This window comes from Lithobates pipiens, unplaced genomic scaffold, assembly GCF_037356315.1.
Source record: "Lithobates pipiens isolate NorthernLeopardFrog02 unplaced genomic scaffold, aLitPip1_a1.2 Scaffold_3, whole genome shotgun sequence".
Lineage (NCBI taxonomy): Eukaryota > Metazoa > Chordata > Amphibia > Anura > Ranidae > Lithobates > Lithobates pipiens.
The window spans coordinates 219,061,051-219,086,189 of record NW_027507790.1 but is presented as its reverse complement, the minus strand read 5'-3'; the positions used below and the strand labels follow the sequence as shown (position 1 = coordinate 219,086,189).

The window sequence follows — 25,139 nt, the reverse complement described above, 5'->3', positions numbered from 1 at the left end:
GATGACCCCTCTATTCCCTGCACTGGAGAGCCGCTGATCACATGACTGCACGTCACATGACTCGCCCGTCCAACATGGCGACGTCCAGCAGCCCGCAGTGGAACGATAGAGCAGAGAATCTGCACCGGAGGCTGGCGGGGTTGCTGGAGGCGGACAGTGACGGTGAGAAGCGGAGGTGATCGGGGACAGAGGGAGGTTCCCATGATATTTGATGACAGATCTGTACGGAAGGGGGGATGCAGGGTGTGGTGAATCTATCAGGAGGCATTCAGTAACATAAACGCTTCTCAGCCTTCTACATCTTGCAGGTGACAGTATAAGCAGGATGTGTATGGTCACCAGATCATGGAAGGTGTAGACAAAGATTTCATAATCCACGGATTAAGGATGTCTCTCCTCTGCTTTGTTTATGTTCTGTAGTCTGCAGTCCCTGCATTGCTTGCACTGTATATAGACTGCAGACAGCCCTGCATGCATGGCCTGGCCAATGTACAATCTTCCTAAGGTCCATGCCGATACACAAATTAGTAGCAGAGATTAACTACTTGAGCCCTGGAAGATTTTACCCCCTTTCCTGACCAGAGCACTTTTTGCAATTTGGCACTGCGTCGCTTTAACTAACAACAATTGCACGGTCGTGCGACGTGGCTCCCAAACAATTGACGTCCTTTTTTCCCCACAAATAGAGCTTTCTTTTGGTGGTATTTGATCACCTATGCGGTTTTTATTTTTTGCGCTATAAACAAAAAAATAGCATAAATTCTGAAAAAAACGCATAATAACTATAATAAATAACCCCAAAAAATATCTAAAAATTTTTTTTCCTCAGTGTAGGCTGATACGTATTCTTCTACATATTTTTGTTAAAACAAATTTGCAATAATGCACGACCGGACTTGCGACGGACTGAACTCCGGAGGACTATTTGATGGACTTTCGATGGAGTTCCTACGAAACGGACTTGCCTACACACGATCACAAGTCCAACTGATTTTAACGTTATGACGTACGACTGGACTAGAATAAGGAAGTTCGTAGCCAGTAGCTGCCCTAGCGTCGGTTTTCATCTGTCGGACTAGCATACACACGAGCAGATTTCTCCATAGGAACTGGAACCGGCGGAGTTCTGGCGGAAAAATTTGAAACATGTTCTATTTCTAAAGTCCGGCAGATTTTTGGACAGCAAAGGTCAGGATGGAGCCCACACACGATCAAATTGTCCGGCGGATTCATTCCGTCGGACCTTTGCTTTCCGAAAATTCCAATCGTGTGTACACTTAAGTGTTTTGTTTGCGCAAAAGTTATAGCGTCTACAAAATAGGGCACGGTTTTCCTGGCATTTGTATTACTAATCTTTTATGGCGGAAAATAATGGCAAGTAATGGTGGCGATCAGAGATTTTTATCGTGACTTCCACATTATGGCGGACACATTGGACAATTTTGACACATTTTTGGGATCATTGGCATTAATACAGCGATCAGTGCTAAAAAATTGCATTGATTACTGTACATATGTCACTGGCAGTGAAGGGGTTAACCACTAGGTGGAGCTGCAGGGGTTAAGTGTGCCATAGGGAGCAATTCTAACTGTGGGGGGAGGGGCTGTGTGTGAGACACATAACTGATCAGTCCTCCCTTTAATTGGATCAGTGTCACTAGGCAGAACAGGGAGATGCTTGTTCATATTAGCATCTCCCCGTTCTTCCTCACTGTGAGATGATCGCGGGTATCCCCGCGGATGTCGGGTCCGCGGGACCCGTGATCGTGGTAACAGAGCTCTTGGCGGGTGCCCGCAAGCCGCCTCTTAAGGGGCCACGTCCAAGTACGTTAATCTGCCTGTACGTGCCCTTCTGTCGCAGTAAATCTGCATGAGGCGGTCGGGAACTGGTTAAAAGTTAATGCCAGTGGCGCAGCTCGCCATTTCATGGGAGTCGGTGGCGATTTTGCTCCAGCATTGGCCTGTGCGCCGTTTACAAGGCTCTCTTCTTCAACCATTGGGGCAAATTTTCATAGAGATGTATTTATCTTTGCGATATCATCACTATAAATTTTACCGCTAGAGCAAAACGCTGCAAAAGCTGAGCAACACGTCAAGAAATGTAAGCATCAGACGCCATTCACACGAGAGCGTGAGCTTGTGTGAGCAACTTGGACCTTTTTCTTTTTTTTTTTTGCGCTCATTTGTGCTTTTACATGCTTGAGCATCTTTGTTTTAGCCAATGGAAATGTACTGACTATGCTGGATTTTGTGTGAATAAATTGGTGGGTTTTACATTTTTTTTTTTCTTTTGGTCGCACAGTATCTGCGCAGGGGTTTTTCAAACATAATTTTTGGGGGTAAAAAATACATTTTTATTTTAATGCAAAAAAACACAATACATAATCCATTTTTTTGTAAAATATAAAAAAATTATGTTACACAGAGTAAATGGATACCAAACATGTCACGCTTTAAAATTGCGCACTCTTGTACAACGGTGACAAAAAACATACATTTTACTATCCATAGGGGACGCTTTAAAAGCTTTTACAGGTTTAGATTTACAGAGGAGGTCTGGTGCTAGAAATATTGCCCATGATCTGATGGTTGCGGTAATCGCTTTTTTCTTGCATGCAGGACCGATTTGCCTTTTGTGCTTTCATTTTTTTCTTCTTTTTATTATTTAATTTATTTTATTTTTACCCTGTTGTCTAAAAAAACAAAAAAAAAAAAAATGTTATCACTTTTAGGCTACTTTTACGTTGTAGCCTCGGGTGCATTAGCCCTAAAGCAGTTTATGTGGCGCTTTTTGGCTGCTAGCAGGGTGCTTTTAACTACTGCTAGTGGCAGAAGAAAGGGTTAAAACCTGTGCTTTTCATGCTCTTTGGAAGCACTAACCATGCATTCCAATGGGCAGGGACAGTGTAGGTGTGGTGTATACACCGCTCCTACACCGTCCCAAAGGTGCTGTTTGCAGGACTTTTTTCCCGTCCCGCAAGCACACCGCTTCACTGTGAAAGCACTCGGGCTTTCACGCTGGGGAGGCATGAGAGGCGCTTTTCAGGTGCTATTTTTAGCGCTGAAATGCCTTAAGACTGCCCCCATGTGAAAGTGTTTTCTTTGCTGTCACAAGGAATGTTAAAATCCTTGTGACCAGTTGGGGGCACCTGCGCACGCAGCTGGCAAAATGACTCTACTGTAATTTTACACAGCAGGTACATGATCTGCAGGAGAGCCTCCCTGTCCCTGTATATCTATTATACGGTCGACAAGCAGTTAAAGTGACAGTAAAAAATATTTTTATGTACTCTTAACATTACGTTACGTTCAGCTGGACTCGCACAATTTCCTGCCTGCATGTCAGTTCCGACTTCGGGGGCGATTTCAGAGACATTTGTGCAGGTTTCTGCACAGATCTCTATGGAAATCATATCCTGAAGTTGCCAAAAGTAGTACAGAAACTACTTTTGGGAATTGTTGCAGTGCCGCACTGATTCGGACAGTGCCATTGCCACCGATTTGACATGTCAAATCTCATGCCAATTCGCTGCAATTTGAACCAGGGTTCAGTTTTACTTTTAGCTAAAAGTACTTGATTATTGGTGCTTGCCATGCATATTGGTATATTGGGGGAAAGAGTGGTTACCTGCCATAAATAGGTATCCACACCCACTTACGATATTACCTACTGTATTTCTGACAGGTACCCTCTCCCAAAACTCATGCTGCTATTTTTTTTAACAACATGGTTGGTCTTTATTGGAAAAATGAGATACAGGACTTGTCAAACATAATTAGCATACATTGCAGTAGATACATAGTGCAATTGTCACAGAAATGCATTTGTCAGTACATATAGCAACGTTGGGTCATCAGGGGTATATACTTTCCAGGGTGAAGAAAGGGGGGGGGGGGGTGACAACAACGCAACATTATTTTAATAGGAGAGAACTGGAGCGTGAAGGGGGGGGGGGGGGGGGGGGAGAAGGGAGCACAGCTATAACTTAGATCACATTGCTTCAGAAACAAGGGGGTGTAGGAGTACCTCATGTCGGTATTCACATAGGGTCAGTCCACGGCTGCCACACCTTGATAAACTTCTGAGGACAACCCCTGCTCATATAAGTCAGCTTATACATTGGCAGAATATCATTGATCGACTTTTCCCATGACCTCAGCGTAGGAGGTAAGGGGGAAGTCCATTGAGCAAGATTTATTTTTTAATAATTTATTGAACCAAACACTCTTCTCATCATCGTGTATACCTAGTCATGGCAACTCCGCCGTCAAGGGTATCTCCAGCTGTAGGTGCTCATTGATGGTCTCCATAATGGCAGACCAATAACGGGAGAGCCTAGGACATGCCCAAAACTTATGAATATAAGTACCTTCAGGAGACTGTCATCTCGGGCAGTTTGGAGACCTCTGTGGGTAGATTCTGTGCAGTCTCTGAGGCGTAAAGTGAACTTATGCATAAATTTGGTTTGTATTAATTTATCCCTAAAGGAAATTACCATCCGAGAGCCCTGGTCAAAACATTCCTCCCAAGTTTCTCTATCCAGAGTTGGGACGTCTGTCCTTAACTTGTCCCATAGTGTGTTCATCCTGGGTGACTCCTTTCAGAGCAATGTCAGGTATAGTGCAGAGAGGGGTTTATCTAGGGATTCCTGGGCTAGTAAATCTTCAACCACATCTGCTCTGAGGTCTGGTGGCATTGGGAACTGTGCACGGAAGGCATATCTTAACTGGTAGTACCGGAAGAACATCCCCGCGGGCATACTGTGTCTGCTCGCAAGGTCTCGAAACTGAACAAGGACCCCAGCAGAGACAATATCCTTTAGCAACTTAATTCCATATCGGGCCCACAGTTGTGGATCAGGAAATGTCCTAAAATGGGGGAGATTGGGGTTCCCCCATAGTGGACAATAGGGGGAAGATACAGATCTGTATAGTAACCCTAGTGGGACTCGGTAGAGAGGGATTCGATGAGACTCTTCTTTTTTTATTTTTTTTAACAACAAGGTTGGTCTTTAATGCTGCTATTTTTTTAATTATGTGCCTTTCTCTCGCGTAGGGCAGCCCTTTGAAATGATCGGGCTACCCTAAATGTGACACACAGAAACTCACCAAAAAAAGCATGTGCACTTGGTGGCACCTCCATGGTGTGAATGGAGCCTTATCACGCATTTTGGTGCATCCGTATGATGTGACGGAATAGAGAGAGCTCTGTGAACATGCACAATATAATGCATTTTTACAGAACTCTATTGCACCTTCCACAATCTTCGTGGTAGTCATATATCTAAAGATGTGTATAATAGGTGTATTGTACTTTTCTAGTTTATTAATTAAAGAATTACAGTCCATCAAGCTTCATCCTTTGCGGTGTTTGCGGTACAGCTTAGTATAGCACCTTATACATTATTCATAGCATTAAGAGTAATAAAATGGTGCATTACCGCTCACTATAAATTCCTGGAATAACGCTTTGTTCTCACATTCATGGAGAAGAAATCTTTTTTTTTTTTTACTACTTGTTCAGCCTTTAGATATCTGTGATTTGTGGGATAATCAAGCACCTCACCAGGTAACTTTGCAGAATGTCTTCGATTTATAACATTCAAATATGCAACAGTTCATTCATATACAGCATTAAATAGATTAGTAAGTTCAGTTTGTTAAAGTCTGAGGCCAGGTTCACAATGGTACGACATGACAGTCGTACCACCTTGGATCCGACTTTGCCCTGCGACTTGAAGTCCGACATGCGTCTGACTTCAATGAACAGGGATCCGACTCTGATCCCTGACAATACCAGGCATTGTGTCTGGTATGAATCTTTAGAGGGAACTCCACGCACAATGTAAAAAAAAAAAAAACCCCATGGGTTCCCCCTCGGGGAGCATGCCAGGCCTTTGGGTCTGGTATGGATTTTCAGGGGCACCCCCATGCCGAAAAAATGGTGTTGGGCCCCCCCCCCCCCCCCAAAAAAAATCCAAACCAGACCCTTATCCGAGTGCACAGCCCGGCAGGTCATGAAAGGGAGCACCCCCCTCTTGAACCGTACCAGGCCGCAAACACCCTCAACATGGGGGGGGGGGGGGTGGTTGCTTTGGGGCAGGAGGGCCCTGCACCCCCCCCCCCACCCCAAAGCACCTTGTCCCCTTGTTGATGAGGACAAGGGCCTCTTCACACTAACCCTGGCCATTGGTTGTCGGCGTCTGCGGGTGGGGGGCTTATCGGAATCTGGAATGGGGGAACCCATGCCGTTTTTTTTTTTTTTTTTAATTTGGTGTGGAGTTCCCCTTCAAGATCCTCAGAGCACATGTCGCTTGCCAAAGTCTGACTTCAGTGATATTCAATGAGCTGAAGTAGGATCAAAGTCAGACCAAAGTAGTGCAGGGAGCATTTTAAAAGTTGGACCGACTTGTGTCAGACCAGTTAAGATGGCTCCCATAGGGAAACATGGATTTTCACACGTCATGCGTCATGAACGCCCAATGTCGTATCGTTTGTCTTACCAGTGTGAACCCGGCCTCAATCCACCTGCAGCAGAGTTTTATACAGTTGAATCATTACCTGCTTTTTGCATTTTTCAGGAACACCAGTGACATTTCTGTTATCAATTTTTCAGGTCCAGCCTCTGGGATGACAAAGCTGGGAAAATCTTGCTTCTGTGTCCCTGTGGGGTATAAGAATCCAGTGTGTGTGTTTCAGCATGGGTGCAAAGCCAGGATCCTGCAGACACTCAGTACATCTGCCTGTCCGTACCTTTTATACGCGCAGACAGTTATTACAGAAGGAATCGATGAACTGCCAGAGTGTTCACCAGCACTCTGGCAGTTCATTAAGAACTACAAGCCTTCTGCCTCAGTGACAAATGGGCCATGTAGTTGATTCATTCACAGAACTCTGTGAATGAATGACACAGCTGTGTGGGTGGTGCCCCAGTAAGCATTGCTGTTTTCAACAATGTGACAGCAGGTGTGGGGAGAGGATCTTCTGCCTGCTGTCACGGGGTTGGTGAAAAAGTGTGCTCCAAATGAACATGTTTCACCCTGAATATGTGTGTACCATGTAACGTGTTACAAAAGGTGAACATATTTTTTAACCCTTTCCCTTTACGTAGTACTGACCTGACGCTGTGGGGTGGGGTGGGGGTTTCACACACAATCCAGTAGCTGCAGCCACTGGAATTGTGTGTATAACTGACAGGCAGACTGCTGCCTGACAGGTGGATGCATTCAGGAGGCTGCTCTGCCACCCGATTTGCTCACACACCCCCGGTATCAGCACCCCCTCCCTGCACGTGTGCCCCTGCCATGTATTCTGGGCTCTGTATCTGTGGGCCCAACACCGGTATGGTGGGTGCCGGTGGGTGGAGGGAGCAGAGTGGACACACATCCGCTCTCCTCCCCTTCTTGCTGTGACCCAGAAAGCGACATCTATGACATCACTTCCAGGTCACCCTGTCACATTCCCCGGGTAGCATAGCCGGGGAAGGGATGTATTGCAATGCGATCTGCATTACCTTATATTCAGTGGAGCCCAGAGGACAAATAAAGTAAGTTACACCCACCCAAGCACATAAATCCCCTACCCCCCAATTCTTTTTGGAGGCCCCCACCCCCACATATACGCACATACAAATGTAAACACACATGGGGGCGCCTATGCATTAAAACGTTGATTGCGATACAAGTTGCATATCGCCATGCACGCTGGAGTGAGAGCAATAATTCTAGCATAAGACCTCCTTTGGAACACCTAACTGATGACCCACAGGGGGCTTTGTGTCGCCTATAGAAAATATAGGGTACTGAAGTTTACCGCCATTTCACGGGCACGCGTAAACTTAAGGTTTCACATGTTGGGTATCTCTTTATTCTGTCTTTTATATTTTACCAAAAATGTGTGTCATTTATTGCGTTTCTTTGCCCTAAAATTCCGTTTGCGTTAATATCGTGTGACATAAAAAATTGGAGCTATCACTATTTTATTCTCTGCTTTGAGAAAATATTTAATGTCTGGGAGTTTTTATGTAATATTCAGGCTGAAAATTATCTTTTGAACGTGTGTGCAAAAAAAAAAAATGCCCAAAAAGTAAACAAAAGGGTGAAAGATCATTAATACCCTGACAGAATTAATCTTTTGGCCTTTTGTTGGCTTCAATCAGGTTTTGCATTCCCATAAAATTCTATGGGAATGAAAAACTCACTGCAGATCAGGAGACTTTAATAGGATATATATATATATATATATATATATATAATTTTTTTTTTTTTCTTTCATAAAGCAGAACTCCAGTGTTTTGGATAGAGTAAGGTGTAAAACCTCCAACAGGTGTTTTTTATTTTTATTTTTTGTCTGCTTCCCTGTTGCAGAGATTTCCCCTTATTTCCTTTCTCAGGTCTAGTGGTGACTGGCATAGGAAAAATCTAGCCAGTGGGGACACAACCAGCACTAATGACCAGGGATATGCAATTAGCGGACCTCCAGCTGTTGCAGAACTACAAGTCCCATAAGGCATAGCAAGACTGACATCCACAAGCATGACACCTAGAGACAGAGGCATGATGGGACTTGTAGTTTTGCAACAGCTGGAGGTCCGCTACTTGCATATCCCTAACCTAAAGGATTGTCTAACCCTTTACACTGTAAAAAACAAAAGAAAGGGCGCATTATCTTTATACACCATTTATTGATAATATAAAAGCAAATTTCATCAATTGAAAGTGATAATATTTTTATAAATGTGTTTATATTTACAAGTACCTGCTGTATGGCGTGGTTTTGCACAGAACAGCCCAACCCTCTTCTCATGTTCCCCCCCTGGCCCCTCCCTCCTGCCGAGTGCCCCCAGAGCAAGCATCTTGCTATTGTGGCTCGCTCCCAAGCAGCTACTCTGCGTGTCCAATGATGCACAGAGATGCAATTTGGCCCCGCCCCCTCTCTCTCTCTTCATTGGCTCACTGGCTCTGATTGACAGGCTTTGATTGACAGCAGCAGTCTCCGCCAATGAGGAGGGAGAGTCCCTGCAGAGCCAAGACTCTTGTGCATGTCACTGGATCGTGATGGGGCTCAGCTTGTTCATAAATAGGTTTGTGAGCATAATATTTGCTTTTATCTTATCAATTAATTATATTCGGTATAAGGAAGTTGATTTTGAGCGCCACACTTGAGAAGCACAGGCAGCTGTTTTTTTAGTACGATCGGATGTCTAACATTTCCCTGGTAAACCTAAAACTAAATAAATAGGTTTCCGGCAGGCTTTCCATGCTAAACCCAGTTTTTCTTTATTCAACAGATCCACTTTTATTAAAGGCATCTGCAACACTACAGAGTTTGAAGGACACGTGTTCCAGAGACACCCAGAACTGTAACAGATTACCATGCTTGCGCCTCTATAGTCAGGTGAAGTATTATCACAATGTTGTCAGTGGCACAATGGCAGTTTATTCTTCCAGCTAAAGGCATGGATTTTAAAGTGGTTATAAAGGCTGAAAGTTTTTTACCTTTTGCATTCTATGCATGAAGGTAAACAACCTTCTCTGTGCATTTCCCCCCCCCCCTTAATACCCAAGCCCTATCTCGATCCAGCGATATGCACAAGAGCAGCGGCTTTCCTGGGTCACATAGAGGTAGCTTGAAAGCTAGCATTCACAAGTGCCCTTATAGCAAGCAGCTTGCTTTGGGGGGCACTCGGCAAGGGGGAGGCACAAAGCATTACACACAACAAGTATATTGTGTTTTTTTTAACAGCAAGGGGCCTATGGATAGGCAACGCATGTCAAACAAAAAACAAAGAAATTTACAGCTCAACTTACCAGTCAGTCTGCAACAAACCAAATCGTCCTGTCTAACAGTACATGTTTAAAACAGGGGTTTAGTTTGCACATGTGTGCAGATACATGCGTAAGCTGCAGAGGTGCAAAAAGGCACCCCAGTATTAGCTGCTGTCCTAATGCTATAAATTTTGAGAGTCACCATTGTAGGAACACATACAATTGGGTTTGTTGCGGGCTAGCCAGTAAGTTTGAGCTGGGATTTTTTTTAAACGTTTTGGTTTGTCAAAAGGCAGCCGTGGCCCAACTTCAAAAAGCAGCTGTGGCCCAACCACTGCACTTACCACCTACAAAAGGCAGCCAACCTCAAAAAGTAGTCGTGGCCCAACCATTTCACCAACCACCTTAAAGTGCATCCTGCTTTTGTTTAGGAGCCATTAGCTGGTGTCAGAACCACCTTCCAAGTACCCCATTTTGTCGCCAATCTAAGTCCCAAATTAGGGAAAAAGCAAATTGACTACAGCCCCATGAGCCAGTAGGAATCTACAGAAAGGTTTGTGAAAACCTTTTCCAGTACACACAGCTGACTTGTGTTTTATTTTGCAATGCGTTAGGCTTCTAATTTTTTTGCAATTATAGTTTAATCCTAGAACCTGTGTTGCATACTTCCCACAATATAACATACCTGATCTCTTGCAGGCTATATTAGACATTACTTACTATGAAGAGAATCGGCTGGTGGATGAAGAATTTGCGAACGATGACTCACTACAGAAAGTCCAAGAACTTATTCAGATTATTACAGAGCCGGAGAGCTTAGCTGAAGAGAACAATGCTTCCAAGCAGGTGCTGTAGACTGCTGTTTCAGTTGTGTTTGTTGTGTACTTAAAGTGGGAGTAAATCCTTTTTTTTTTTTTTTTTTTTTTTTTTATGTACCTTCAGGTAAGCCCATAATAACAAGTGAATATCAACAGTGAATATCTCCTAAATATGCATGGTTTAGAACAGGGTTAGGCAACCCCTGCCACGCAAAGCCTCTTTTGCCAGCACTCGACTCTCCCTATCAGCAGAGCAGTGCAGGGAAGTGTCAGTGAGACACTAATGCTTTCCAATTTTAGAATTCCCCACACCGCACCCCCAGTGAGGGGGAGCACTGTGCCCCCCACACATTGTAAAAGATGGGAAACATTGTTTGGTTCTCTATCTTTGTTGTAGCTGCGATCGTCAGCTTTTGTGATGGGAAAGAGATTGGGTGCAGTTCTGGTAGGGGGGCGGTCACTGTTTCCAGGAGGAGGAGGACTGTCATTGGTCACTGCTGAAGCCAATCACAGTCCTGCTAGCCCTGTCCACCATTTGGAGGAAGAAGACTCGATTGTCACTACCAATCTCAGAAAGAAGGGATTTTACTGATTTGAGAAAACCACAATTACGTGACAGTTTGTGGAATTACTGTTGAGCTTCTGGGAACTTTGTTGAAATTATTCTTGAACCTTTGCATCACTTATTACTGAACCCCGGCACTCTGTGTCCCTTTAAGCCACAGCCAGTATTCAGAGCAATGAAAAACACACCCAACCACGTTTTCTCAGTTGCGGGGGCCCAACCTATGATCCTGCACACAGGCCCACTGCTTTCAGAAAATACCGCTGACCTGAGCTCATCATTGCACATCCATTCTATATGCTTGTTTGTGACATCACATATATCACATACAAGCCGGGGGCTGGATGTGAGAGGTGGATCAGCAGGATGAGTGTGCCAGGACAGGTAGATGTGTCTCATCTCTGCTTCCTTTCACCACTCTTCTCATCTATGATATGCAGAAGGTGGAACAGAAGAGCAGGAGGGTACAGCAGCGTGGCAGATGTGTGGTGAGGTACAGTAGTGTAAGAGATGACAAGGGGGTTCAGCATTGGGACAGAAGAGCAGGGGGGTTCAGTGTTGGGGCAGAAAAGCAGGGGGTAGAGCAGTGGGACAGATGTGCAGGGGGTTAAGTCCATGTGAAAGAGACCTTAAACTGTACATATCATTGCAACTACTCAGTGTATCCAGGTGGATTATACCTTGTTTTTTCAGGACAGATTGGTTATTCATTTAGTGGTTTACACTTGGTTAGTGTTCATGTATTATCCTTGATTTTGTTTTATTACCAAAGGAAAACTGGCCCAAAATAGTAAAAAAAAATATATATATTTTTTTCATGCCATTACCATGTCCATCACCAAAAAACAACTGGAAAATAAATTCTCCTACTCCTGGCGATTGCGGCAATACCACATATGTTCTTGTACCTGTAGTGTGCCAAGAAACAAAAGCACATTTTTTATTTTTTTTTGTCCTACCTAAACACATTTGCGCTGACCTAAGGCCTCGTGCACACTGGATGTTTTTTCAGCTGCTCCTAGGGGTGTCTGACGTTTTTTTTCCTGCCTCTAAACTCCGGTGCATATTATCCTATGTGTCCATGCACACATCGGCTTTTAGCAGCATTTAGAGGCAGGAAAAAAAAAAAAACTTGCCAGTCCGTCCAGGAGCAGCAGAGTTAGGGCAGAAAAAACTATTATTGCTTGTAAATGTGTCTAAATGTGCATTTACGCTGGGTGTATTTAACACTTGAGTGTTAACTTATTTCAGTGGCCAGAATAAATTATTATGGCCAATGGAAATTAATGCCTAAATGCTTGACGCCTGTAAACACACTTAAACGCTCATAAAAGCGTTGGAAGCTTTTACAAGCATCAGGTGTTTTTTTGCCAAAAGGCTGCTGCTAGGAGGAAAGCTTCTATGAGAGTTTAGAAAATGTGGTGTGTGCTTGAAATCTCAATTTAATACCTTTTTTTTTTTTTTCCCCACCTAAAGGCTCGTTACTTTCTTTGGTCTCCAAAGAGCGATCTGTTCAGCGCCCAGTAATAAAACCCACTTCTTTGTGTTAATGAAGGTGCCCACATCATAGCTCAGTCTAAAAAGCCATTTAGTTATGAATGATGGCATCTGCTGTCATTGAGGACGTTTTATGAAACATGCAGCTGAAGATAAGGAAGTCCCAGTATTTTATGTTGTGTAGATGATTACTTTCGCTAGAATGAAATTGTGATTTTTTTTTTTTTCAGCATTTTCTCCTTGACATGGATGTCGAGGAATGCCTACACTGGAGGCGAGGAGCCTTGCTCTACATGTATTGTCATACTGTGGGTGAGAGAGAGAACTGGAACCTGAGTGATCAGAGAACTTTCCACCAGGTAAACACAGCAACCAAAAGAACTACTGCAAAGACACCATCGTATCTGAGGCAGTTAAAGATATTTCCCATTGAGGTTCCTTGTGGAAGCTGTCACTTGCAGCACTATAAGATAACCAATGAACAATCTTCTGGCTTAGTACTGCAGGTATATTTTTTTATTGGCCTCCAGATACTGACATACAGTGCCTTGAAAAAGTATTCATACCCCTTGAAGTCTTCCACATTTTTGGCATGAACTGGAGGATATTAGGATGTACTGGAAATGGAGAAAGTACAGAGAAGGGCAACAAAGCTAATAAAGGGTCTGGAGGATGTTAGTTATGAGGAAAGGTTGTGAGCACTGAACTTATTCTCTCTGGGGATGAGACGCTTGAGAGGGGATATGATTTTAATTTACAAATACCGTACTGGTGACCCCACAATAGGGATAAAACTTTTTAGTGGAAGGGAGTTTAACAAATCACGTGGCCACTCATTAAAATTAGAAAAAGGTTTAACCTTAAACTACGTAGAGGGTTCTTAATGTAAGAGCAGCAAGGATGTGGAATTCCCTTCCGCAGGTGGTGGTCTCGGTGGAGAGCATCGATAGATTCAAAAAACTATTAGATAAGCACCTGAACAACCACAACATACAGGGATATACGATGTAATACTGACATATAATCACACACATAGGTTGGACTTGATGGACTTTTGTCATTTTTCAACCTCACCTACTATGTAATTATATGTTGCAACCAAAAACGTAAATGTATTTTATTGGGATTTTATATGATAAACCAACACAAAGTGGCACATTATTGTGAATTGGATGGAAAATGATAAAAGTTTTTTCAACATACTTTATAAATAAATATGTGAAAAGTGTGGCGTTTATTTGTATTCAGCCCCCCTGAGTCAATACTTTGTAGAACCACCTTTCACTGTAATTACAGCTGCAAATCTTTTTGGGGATGTCTCTACCAGCTTAGCTCATCAAGAGAGTGACATTTTTGCCCATTCTTCTTTGCAAAATAGCTCTGTCAGATTGGATGAAGAGCGTCTGTGAACAGCAATTTTCAAGTCTCTCCACAGATTCTCAATTGGTTTTAGATCTGGACTTTGGGCCATTCTAACGCATGAATATGCTTTTGATGTAAACCTTTCCTTTGTAGCTCTGACTGTATGTTTAGGGTCATTGTCCTGCTGGAAGGTGAACCTCCGCACCAGTCTCAAGTTTTGCAGACATAACAGGTTTTCTTCACAGCTGTATTTATACTAAGGTTAAATTACACACAGGTGGGCTCTATTTACTAATTGGGTGACTTCTGAAGGCAATTGGTTCCACTAGATTTTAGTTAGGGGTATCAGAGTAAAGGGGGCTGAATACAAATTCACACCTCACGTTTCAGATATTTATTTGTAAAAAAAAAAATTGAAAACCATTTATCATTTTCCTTCCACTTCACAATTATGTGCCACTTTGTGTTGGTCTATTGCATAAAATCCCAATAAAATACTTTTAAATTTTTGGTTGCAACATGACAAAATGTGGGAAATGTCAAGGGGTATGAATACTTTTTCAAGGTATTGTACATAAGGCCAGTTGATTGCTGTGACTAATGGACAGCAACCAGTGAAGCCCAATCCTAAACCTAAATATATGTGGATTTAGATTGCACCATGCTTAGATATTTATGGATTCATGTGAACTGAGGATATAGATATTTGTATTTTGCACTATATATAGTGGATATAGAAAAGAATCGCCCCCTTATTAAAACAATCACATTTTGTTGCTTTGAAGCCTAAAATAAAGACAGACACGGTTTCTGTTTTATCCTGCTGTATTTACTCAGTGTAACTTATAACAACCAAGTGAAAGATATAAAACCAACATGTCAAAAAAATATGAAAAATGTAAAAATAGAATCACTGAGTTGTAAAAACGATCACCCCTCTTATGTTAGTACTTTGTTGGATCACATTTTACTTTAAAGTGGAGTTCCAGGTTTTTTTCAGGTTATTAAAAGTCAGCAGCTACAAAAAGTGTAGCTGATGACTTTTAATAAACAGCCACTCACCTGACCCATGGGTCCAGAGATGCGACTGTCCGAAGCCTCCACTCTCTCCCCCTCCTCTCTGCGGCGTCATCATTGGAACTGTGGGCACCCGGCCATGACAACTTGTGGCTTCACGGCCGAGTGTGTACCGCACATGCTCGAGTCGCGCTGCGCTTTCCGAGTGGACTGGCAATCTTCTGGGACACTTCCTACTTCCCAGAAGGTGGAAGCAGGAAGTCCCACTCAAAAGAAGGTACCCACTTGCCCCCCCCCCCCCCAACAAAAATGACTTGCTAATTGTGGCATGTCAGGGGGCGAGTAGTATTTAAAGCGGAAGTTCCACTTTTTTGGTTGGAACTCTGCTCTAATGAGAGCCTTTAGTCTTTTGGGATAAGTCTCTAACTTGGCACATCTATACTTTGCAATATTTGCCCTCTCTTCTTTGCAGAACTGCACAAGTTCAGTTAAATTTGATGGTGACTGTTTATCATTCCACAGATTTTCAATGGGGTTTAAGTCTGGGATGTGACTAAGCCATGCACAGACATTCGCCTTTTCCTCCTTCAACCACTGTGTGGTCATTATTGCTGTGTGCTTTGGGTCATTGTCATGTTGGCAGGTAGACCTTCTTTCCATTGACCTCTTTCTGACAGAGGGCAGCAGATTTTCCTCAAGAATTTGATGGTGTTTTGCCCCATCCATTTTTCCTTCTATCCTGACAAGTGTTCCAGTCCCTGCTGCAGAGAAACACCCCCATAACAGGATATTACAACCTCCTTGCTTTACTGTAGGAATGGCGTTATTTGGATGGTGAGCTGTATTGGATTTTCGCCAGACATAATTAAGTTTTAGCTTCATCTGACCATACCACATTTTCCATGTGGCTTCAGAATCTTCAAGGTGCGTTTTGGCAAAGCTCAGTCATTACTGCATGTGGCCTTTCTTGAGGAGGGGCTTTTTCCTTGCAACCCTCCCATACAAGTCCCATTTGTGTAGCATTTGTGATATTGTTGTCACATGCACACAATGACCACTCTTTGTCATAAATTCCTGCAACTGCTTAAGAGTTGCTGTAGTCCTCCTGTTAATCTCTCTAATCAATTTCTTCCTGGCTCTTTCATCCAGTTTGGGGTGGTGTCCTGATCCAGGGAACTGAAATCCAGTAAATGAAAGGGGCGAGCCAGGTAAGGCTGGGGAGGAAAGCTGGATGATGCTGAACATGAGCTGTGTTTGATTTACTGCAGCATCTAATGCACACTATGTGAAGCTCACATTGTACATGCAGATCAGATAAAACAATTTCAATGCAGGAGCGGAGCCTTGACTACTGTGCTAGACTGGTAGTGAAAGCTGGCGGTCATCTTTAAAGTGATTGTAAAGGTTTGACTATAAAAAAACAAACATGTTATACTTACCTGCTCTGTGCAAGGGTTTTTCACAGACCAGCCCCGATCCTCCCTTTTGGGGTGCCCCACCGTCACTCCTGGCTCCTCCCATTCATCGGGTGCCCCCATGGGGGCACCTGTATGGGGGCATTCCTAAGTCCCACTGCTCTGTCCATTGACACAGACAGCGGGAGGTGGCCCCGCTCCCGTGTTACTGTATTTGATTGACAGCAGTGGGTACCAATGGCTCTTGCTGCTATCAATCTATCCAATGAGGACAGAGACATCAGCTGGAGCCGCTGGGCTCCTGCACATCGCTGGAACTGATAGGCTCAGGTAAGAAAAAGGGGGGCTCTTGTGGCTGCTGCAGCACAGAAGGTTTTTCACCTTAATGTATAGAATGCATTAAAGTTAAAAAAACTGGAGACTTTACAATCCCTTTAAGTACCAATGACCAGTAACAAGCATAGATTAAGAAATCTGAAATTTTTACATCACAAACAAGTTATTCTGGCTCTGATTTTGCTTGTATCAAAGCCACTGAATCAGCATGACAGCCAGGCAACTAACAGTTTTGGAAGACAAGGTCAACATTGGCAATGTTTTTTTTTTCAAATTTTTATCCTGTTTCATTACTTATACCGGTATCATATGTTTTCCAGTGTCTCAAGGATGGTGTTTACTATCTGCTAAAGATGCTGAAAACAAGAAGTCCTGTGCAACTGAACAATGATGTTTCATTTAAAGACATAAACACGGCCACTTTGCTGGCTAAAGGTACAGTAGCTTTTATTGACATTGCATGTTTCTTATTCAGAGGAATTAAACACCTTACAGGGTAAAAGTTTCCTTCTCCCCTTATCCCTCTTAACTGATGTTTAGTGTCTATAACCTTTTTGGGGCCAAACTGTTCACACTGGGGCATCAGGTGAAAAGCCGGCATGAGGTATGCAGCCGACCTTGGCAGTGAGGTCTCAGTGAGAGATATATTGATTTTTGGGAGGTAGGGGCCCCATTTTTTTTTTTTTTTTTTTTTTTTTTTTCATAAGTGAGTTTTTTCGGTCAGTGAGGCCACTCATTCCAATTAAAGATCACACTTTGTTCGAGGCCTTGCACCCTCACTCACACGGCTGTCATGTTGGAGCAGTGGCTATGTCTGTACAGTCACTGCTATCCAATTGACATGAATAGGACTGCCTGCATGGGGATGCACGGAACACCTGTGCAGGCTAACGTAACCCTTGCATGGGCATACACTAAAGTACACCAATATGAACAAGGTCTAAAATTGTGCAACCTGGAGACACTGAATATTTAAATGGAGAGTTAAGCAGTGGTAGGCTGCATTTTCTGTGATAGTTTTCCTGCCATCATTTTGAGTGTCTCCGTTGCATTCTCCATAATACATAAAAAGCAGGAGCGTGAGACCTCCCTATAATGGTCACAGCACCTATGCAGAAATCTGGCTAATAAGCTACCCAGTAGACACACAGCACACCCTTTTTTTATTTATTTTTTTGGCAGTGCACAAATGTTTGGGGTATAACCAGTACACGACCGACTCCTGCACATATATACGTCGGCATAATGGCACGGCCAGGCAAAGTAACGTACCCGTACGTTACTTTGAATTCCCCACCGCTCGTGCCTGCCGAGAGCTCCATGACTGTGGTCCCGGGGACTCGATCGCCGCGGGGATACCCGCGATCGTGTCACGGAGCTCAAGAACGGGGAGATGCCGATGTAAGCAGCATCTCCTCATTCTGCCTAGTGACAGCACTCTGCTCCCTGTCATAAAAAATAATGCGTTTTTTTTTCAAAATTGTTACTCTTTTTTTTGTTTATAGCGCAAAAAATAAAAACCGCAGAGATGATCAAATACCACCAAAAGAAAGCTCTATTTGTGGGGAAAAAAGGACACCAATTTTGTTTGGGAGCCACGTCGCACAATTGTCAGTTAAAGCGACGCAGTGCCGAATCTCAAAAAAAGCTCTGGTCAGGAAGGGGGTAAATCCTTCTGGAGCTGAAGTGGTTAATTCAATGTAGTTTAGATAAAAGAAACTGTCAGGTGGTTTACCTCTCCAGCATCTATTACAAATTGGCATATGAGTTTTGGGTAGGCTTCCCCTTTTAAGAAATGTTTTATTTTTTTTCCTTTACAATACATGTGACATGTCCTAGGTAATAACCGTGCATTACTCCCCAATTAGGTATCTTCAGTGACGTCCATGTCTTGGCTTTAATGTACTGCGGAGAGATGTGTTTCTGGGCCCTCAGCTACTGCTCAGACATCCAACCTGGATCTGAATCTGAGACGAACAGCAAAATCCTGAACTTTAAAGAAGTTGGGGAGAAGGTTTTGGACACTTATGTTAGTGTTTGCGAAGGTCCTCTAAGTGCACAAGGCTGGAATACAGAAAACGCCAAGAAGATTCTAGAGTTTCTAAAAACGAGATGAGGTTCAATGAATGTGCTTGCTAATTGTGCCTATTAATTCAGTTTTATATTTAAAGTATTATAAATTTATGCTTTAGCCTTTGCATTTTCTTGATTAAGGAAAAACTCCAGGCAAGCGTATGAAACCTCCCTTTCTGTTCACTTTTTCTGAATAATAAGCCCCACAAGGGGGGGGGGGGGGGGTGTTAGTAGCTGTGAAGATAGACTGTCCAGAGAACCTTTACTTTGTCCTAAATGAAGGTTCACATGATGGGAGTTTCTGCATTGCAAATGTTTGTGCATAGTGAGGTTTTATGCATGCCACACATGTATCAAATTGAAATTCTTGCTATGTTTCTTAGGGTATAGAGGTGGAGATTCTAGGGATGGGGCATAGAGGTAGTAGATGCTTGGGGTGCAATATGTGGATGCATTGGATGGGAAGTAGGCTAGGAATTTGCAAGGTTTGTGTATGAAGGAATAGGGATGCTGGGAGTGGGATGATTTTGAATTCTATGAACTCTAGGAACATGTGAAGGCACAGCTTGCGGTGAAAATGTAGTCAAATAAAAAGGGACTTGTAATGCCCCAAAGAAGCCCCTTATAGACAAAAACTGACCCGTTTACTGACTTTAACTTGGGTCTGGTATGATCTGGATCATGACCTTTAAAGTACCAGGAGTATTAAACAATAAGACCCATGAGAAAAGTGCATCCCCAACAAAAATGGGTGCATACTGAACTTTTTGACACTGCTCATGTAGTGACCAACACTCTTCCAGATCTGCTACTCAGAGAGGGGAAAAAACAATTGCACCGGCAAAAATCTATCGAAGGCTCAAATGATGGCTGGGTAGAATGGTTTTCCTCTTTGAGAAGCATCAAGCTGCCAGAACCACCAATAAAAATAAAGTCCAAGGCTACTGTTTTAGATTTGGGGCACATCCAAACTCAGTGGGGTTGGATGGCAGTTGAGCTCCAAGTCTGCCAGCACGTAGAAAATGTTAACGCTTATATGAAACTTTAGTGGTTGCGTTTTCATTTTCTAATATATGAATTAAAGTAGAAGTAAAGAAAACTAGACCCTTTCTCATGATATTGGAGTTCAGGATGGCAAAAACACAACTTTCAGATTTCGTTTGTTATTCGTACTCGGACAGTTCTGGACCTGCAGAACATCCAACATAACCAGAGAAAATTGGACTGTGCACCTTTCTAAGACGAGCAGTAAATTATGCAAGGAAAGACATTTGTTTGATTCCCCCAGTCAGTGTTCATCGGGAATCCCTCACACGGAGCTATTGTGTTCTCCCGGAGGCCTGCCCATAGATTGTTTGAATCTAAAGCCTAAAGCCAGTATTTGCTGAACCAGCCGAGGATTCTAACCATGGCTGTGGCCAGCTTAATGTTCTGCTTGATTCATTGACCAGCTCTCAGGTACTAGGCAACTAAGAAACCAACTGAAGTATGAATAGTCAGTCAACATTTCAATTGATGGCAGCAAAACTCATAAGGTAAATCGCATATCCAGAACACTGCCCAGACTTCAAATCAGAGGTGATGAAGTTCTTTTTAATGATATGGAACATGCAGTTGGCCACAAATAGTAGCCAAGCTGTGACGTAATTGGTTGCGGCCTGGGGGGTGGGGGACAGGATACCTGTCCATCCCGTCCCCCTCTTCGAAATGTGGCACCGAATGGGGGGGGGGGGGGGGGAACAAATGAGCGGAAGTTCCACTGTTGTGTGGAACTCCGCTTAAGCAGAGTATACACCAACCAAAAATCAACCACCTCACCAAGAACCGCCTGAATTTTGGTCTGGATTTTCCACTGTTTGTTCAACTGAAGCCGTTCCGGCTTCTGTCGAATGGCTCTGCTGGAAAACCAGGGTACCAGCGTCCGATCTGCGCTTTCAGCCAATGGTTGCAGCGCTGATCTGTGTATTCTGGAGATTTCTGAATACAATAGAACAGCAGGAGAGATCCCTTCATCAACATCTTTTGTTTTAATGTGGGGAGCTGGCAGGTTTTTTTTTTGTTCAACCTGCTGGCTGGAAAAAAAAAATAAAAAAATTGAACATGTACAGTGAATATAAAAAGTCTACACACGCCTGTTAAAATGTCAGGTTTCTGTGATGTAAAAAAAAAAAAAAAGAGACCAAGATAAATCATTTCAGAACTTTTTCCACCTTTTAATGTGATTTATAATCTGTACAACTCAATTGAAAAACAAACTGAAATCTTTTAGGTGGAGGGGAATAAAAATAAAAACGAAAATAATATGGTTGCGTAAGTGTGCACACCCTTAAACCTTTAGCTTTTATTACAGCACTCAGCCTTTTTGGGTATGAATCTATCAGCTTGGCACATCCTGACTTGGCAATATTTGCCCACTCTTCTTTGCAAAAACACTCCAAATCTGTCAGATTGAGAGGACATCTCCTGTGCACAACCCTCTGTGCACAGGAGATGATCACCCCACAGATTTTCAATCAGATTCAGGTCTGAGCTCTGGCTGGGCCTTTCCAAAACTTTAATCTTCTTCTGGTGAAGCCATTCCTTTGTTGATTTGGATGTATGCCTTGGGTCATTGTCATGCTGAAAGACGAAGTTCCTCTTCATGTTCAGCTTTCTAGCAAAAGCCTGAAGGTTTTGTGCCAATGTTGACTGGTGTTTGAAACTGTTCATAATTCCCTCTACCTTGATTAAGGCCCCTGTTTCAACTGAAGAAAAACAGCCCCAAAGCATGATGATGCCACCACCATGCTTCACGATGGGTATGGTGTTTTGGTGATGTGCAGTGTTGTTTTTGCACCAAACATATCTTTTGGAATTCTGGCCAAAAAAGTTACACTTTGGTTTCATCAGACCATAAGATGTTTTCCCACATGCTTTTGGGAGACTTCAGATGTGTGTTTGCAAAATTTAGCCGGGCTTGGAGGTTTTTCTTCATAAGAAAAGGCTTCCATCTTGCCACTCTACCCCATAGCCCAGACATATGAAGAATACGGTAGATTGTAGTCACATGGACCACACAGCCAATACTGGCCAGGTATTCCTGCAGCTCCTTTAATGTTGCTGTAGGCCTCTTGGCAGCCTCCATGACCAGTTTTCTTCTTGTCTTTTCATCAATTTTGGAGGGACGTCCAGTTCTTGGTAATGTCACTGTTGTGCCATATTTTCTCCACTTGATGATGACTGTGTTCACTGTGTTCCATGGTATATCTAATTCCTTGGAAATTCTTTTGTACTCTTCTCCTGACTGATACCTTTTAACAATGAGATTCCCCTGGTGGTTTGGAAGCTCTCTGCTGACCATGGCTTTTGCTGTAGGATGCGACTAAGAAAATGTCAGGAAAGACCTACTAGAACAGCTGCACTTTATTTGGGGTTAATCAGAGGCACTTTAAATGATGGCAGGTGTGTACTGACTCCTATTTAACATGAGTTTGAATGTGATTGTTTAATTCTGAACACAGCTAAGTGGGTGTGCACACTTATGCAACTGCATTATTTTATTTTTACCCTCCCTCTAAAAGATTTCAGTTTCTTCTTGAACTGAGTTGTACAGTTTATATGTCACATTAAAGTTCTGAAATTATTTCTTTGCCTCGTTGTTTTACATCAAACAAAGGTGATATTTTAACAGGGGTGTGTAGACCTGCTTTAGAGGAGGTCTACCTATCAAAGATCCAAGAAATTTGAGAGATAATTGGTGCATTTCAGGACCCTTTGCTTTAACAGTGTCATCTACATGGCTGTGGAATGTGAGTGAAAGTGGAATCTGTTCATTTTTTAATATATCAACTACCAAATGCAAACTCCTCTAGTATATCAAACAACAAATTTCAAAGGTGTAATATTACCAGAAAGAATCTGGGGGTAATTATACATTTTTTTTTTTTTTTTTGTAGAGTATTTTCAGCTACAATATAAAGATAAACGCAAAGATTCCTTTACCTTGTACAAATAGATCTTCAATTCCTAAATGGGCTACTTAACTAAATGAAAGGCAGGACCACTCACATGTTTGTCAAGCCTGACGATATAGCCACAAATATTTCCCAGGGCCCCACACCAATGTAGTGATTCACAAAAAAAAAATCACAAAATGGCTTCAGCTGGCTGTCCACCCATCAGGAAAGCCCCTCTAGCATGTTTCACCCATGTAGGCCTTAATTGTAGAGGGGTGAAAAATTATAGCGGATGGAGAGCCAGCTGAAGCCGTTTTGTGATTTACTACATTAGTGTAGTTCCTTTTGCCTAGCTCCCGATGAGGATGTCAATTTTTGATGACAAAACCTGTTCGGAGGTACTTCTGGCTGATGTTACATCTGGAACACAAAGTGTGCCATCGGCCATCTTGGATTAGTGCGATTTCCGAGTTTACTATAGGCTGTTGACAGTGTCTTTTAATGTGAGTGTGGAACTTGCCTTTTGTTTTTTTTTATTAAACATATTTTCACTTTGTGAAGCTCCTCTCCTTTGTCTCACCTATGTGAAGAGAAACTGCTTTGAGATGCAATTTATGTGTTTGGGAAGGGTAAAGCTGTATACTTACCATAGAGCTGAGGGAAGATTGGTGGAGGTGCTGACAGCCATTTATCCCTTATACACACAAGCCTTTTGCTTAAAAAAAGAGAAAGGGGGGGGGGTCAACTCCATCCAGTGAGTGAGGTGTGAGTCCATGTGAGCTGTCTTTCCTTGGAGAAATGTTCCTTTGTGGAAGTACTTTTTTTTCTTTGAAGCACTATAGTGTGTAACATTTGCCTTTGCAGTGATTTACAATTACATGTGTACTTGTTTGTGGACTATATGTGGCATCTTTGCACTTGTATGTGAACTATAGGCAGCGCTGTTAATCTGTATGTAGCACACCTCTGAACTCTGTATATACTGCACCCCTGAATTCTGCGCTGTGTATGTAGTGCATCCCTGAACTCTGCGCTCTGTGCATACTGCACCCCTGAACTCTGCGCTCTGTGCATGCTGCACCCCTGAACTCTGCGCTCTGTGCATGCTGCACCCCTGAACTCTGCGCTCTGTGCATGCTGCACCCCTGAACTCTGCGCTCTGTGCATGCTGCACCCCTGAACTCTGCGCTCTGTGCATGCTGCACCCCTGAACTCTGCGCTCTGTGCATGCTGCACCCCTGAACTCTGCGCTCTGTGCATGCTGCACCCCTGAACTCTGCGCTCTGTGCATGCTGCACCCCTGAACTCTGCGCTCTGTGCATGCTGCACCCCTGAACTCTGCGCTCTGTGCATGCTGCACCCCTGAACTCTGCGCTCTGTGCATGCTGCACCCCTGAACTCTGCGCTCTGTGCATGCTGCACCCCTGAACTCTGCGCTCTGTGCATGCTGCACCCCTGAACTCTGCGCTCTGTGCATGCTGCACCCCTGAACTCTGCGCTCTGTGCATGCTGCACCCCTGAACTCTGCGCTCTGTGCATGCTGCACCCCTGAACTCTGCGCTCTGTGCATGCTGCACCCCTGAACTCTGCGCTCTGTGCATGCTGCACCCCTGAACTCTGCGCTCTGTGCATGCTGCACCCCTGAACTCTGCGCTCTGTGCATGCTGCACCCCTGAACTCTGCGCTCTGTGCATGCTGCACCCCTGAACTCTGCGCTCTGTGCATGCTGCACCCCTGAACTCTGCGCTCTGTGCATGCTGCACCCCTGAACTCTGCGCTCTGTGCATGCTGCACCCCTGAACTCTGCGCTCTGTGCATGCTGCACCCCTGAACTCTGCGCTCTGTGCATGCTGCACCCCTGAACTCTGCGCTCTGTGCATGCTGCACCCCTGAACTCTGCGCTCTGTGCATGCTGCACCCCTGAACTCTGCGCTCTGTGCATGCTGCATCCCTGAACTCTGCGCTCTGTGCATGCTGCACCCCTGAACTCTGCGCTCTGTGCATGCTGCACCCCTGAACTCTGTGCTCTGTTCTTAGAGAAGCCCTGAGCCCCTTTTTAAATGCAAACCAGGCAAATTACTTGTTCTGGGTATAGTCCGGGTTTTTAAATAATCAATATTTTAACAGTATGAATAGATTATCATAATTTCTAATAGGTGATCTGTGAATTTTCAGGTTGTCGGTAGAGAATGAGCTGTCAGTAAATTTTCCATGTTTTGTGAGTAAAAAAATTTTGCTGGAGGTTGGTAACCCTGGCTGGTAGGCTAACTGGCTAATTCAATTATCCGTAGTATGGTCTTACACATGTGTGGTCACACTCTGTATACTGGTTTTAAGGGAAGGTTGAGGAAAGA

General features: G+C 43.5%; 1 protein-coding gene across 1 annotated transcript; it reads left to right on the top strand.

Annotated features, from left to right (window-relative positions):
• Positions 1-23,341, top strand: RIMOC1 (RAB7A interacting MON1-CCZ1 complex subunit 1). The gene is made up of 6 exons (XM_077462802.1): positions 1-162; positions 9,290-9,396; positions 10,467-10,613; positions 12,878-13,006; positions 17,098-17,212; positions 18,646-23,341. Exons 1-6 carry the CDS (start codon positions 42-44, stop codon positions 18,891-18,893), a joined length of 867 nt encoding a protein of 288 aa, XP_077318928.1. The 5' UTR covers positions 1-41; the 3' UTR covers positions 18,894-23,341.
• Positions 23,342-25,139: the final 1,798 nt, after the last annotated feature.

What these genes read in the sequence shown, in the direction of transcription:
- RIMOC1 (XM_077462802.1), top strand. Translation starts at nt 42, where the DNA reads ATGACTGCACGTCACATGACTCGCCCGTCCAACATGGCGACGTCCAGC. An exon ending in GCTGGAGGCGGACAGTGACG is followed by an intron (nt 163 to 9,289) that starts GTGAGAAGCGGA and finishes TTTATTCAACAG; the next exon opens with ATCCACTTTTATTAAAGGCA. An exon ending in ATCAGAGAACTTTCCACCAG is followed by an intron (nt 13,007 to 17,097) that starts GTAAACACAGCA and finishes TATGTTTTCCAG; the next exon opens with TGTCTCAAGGATGGTGTTTA.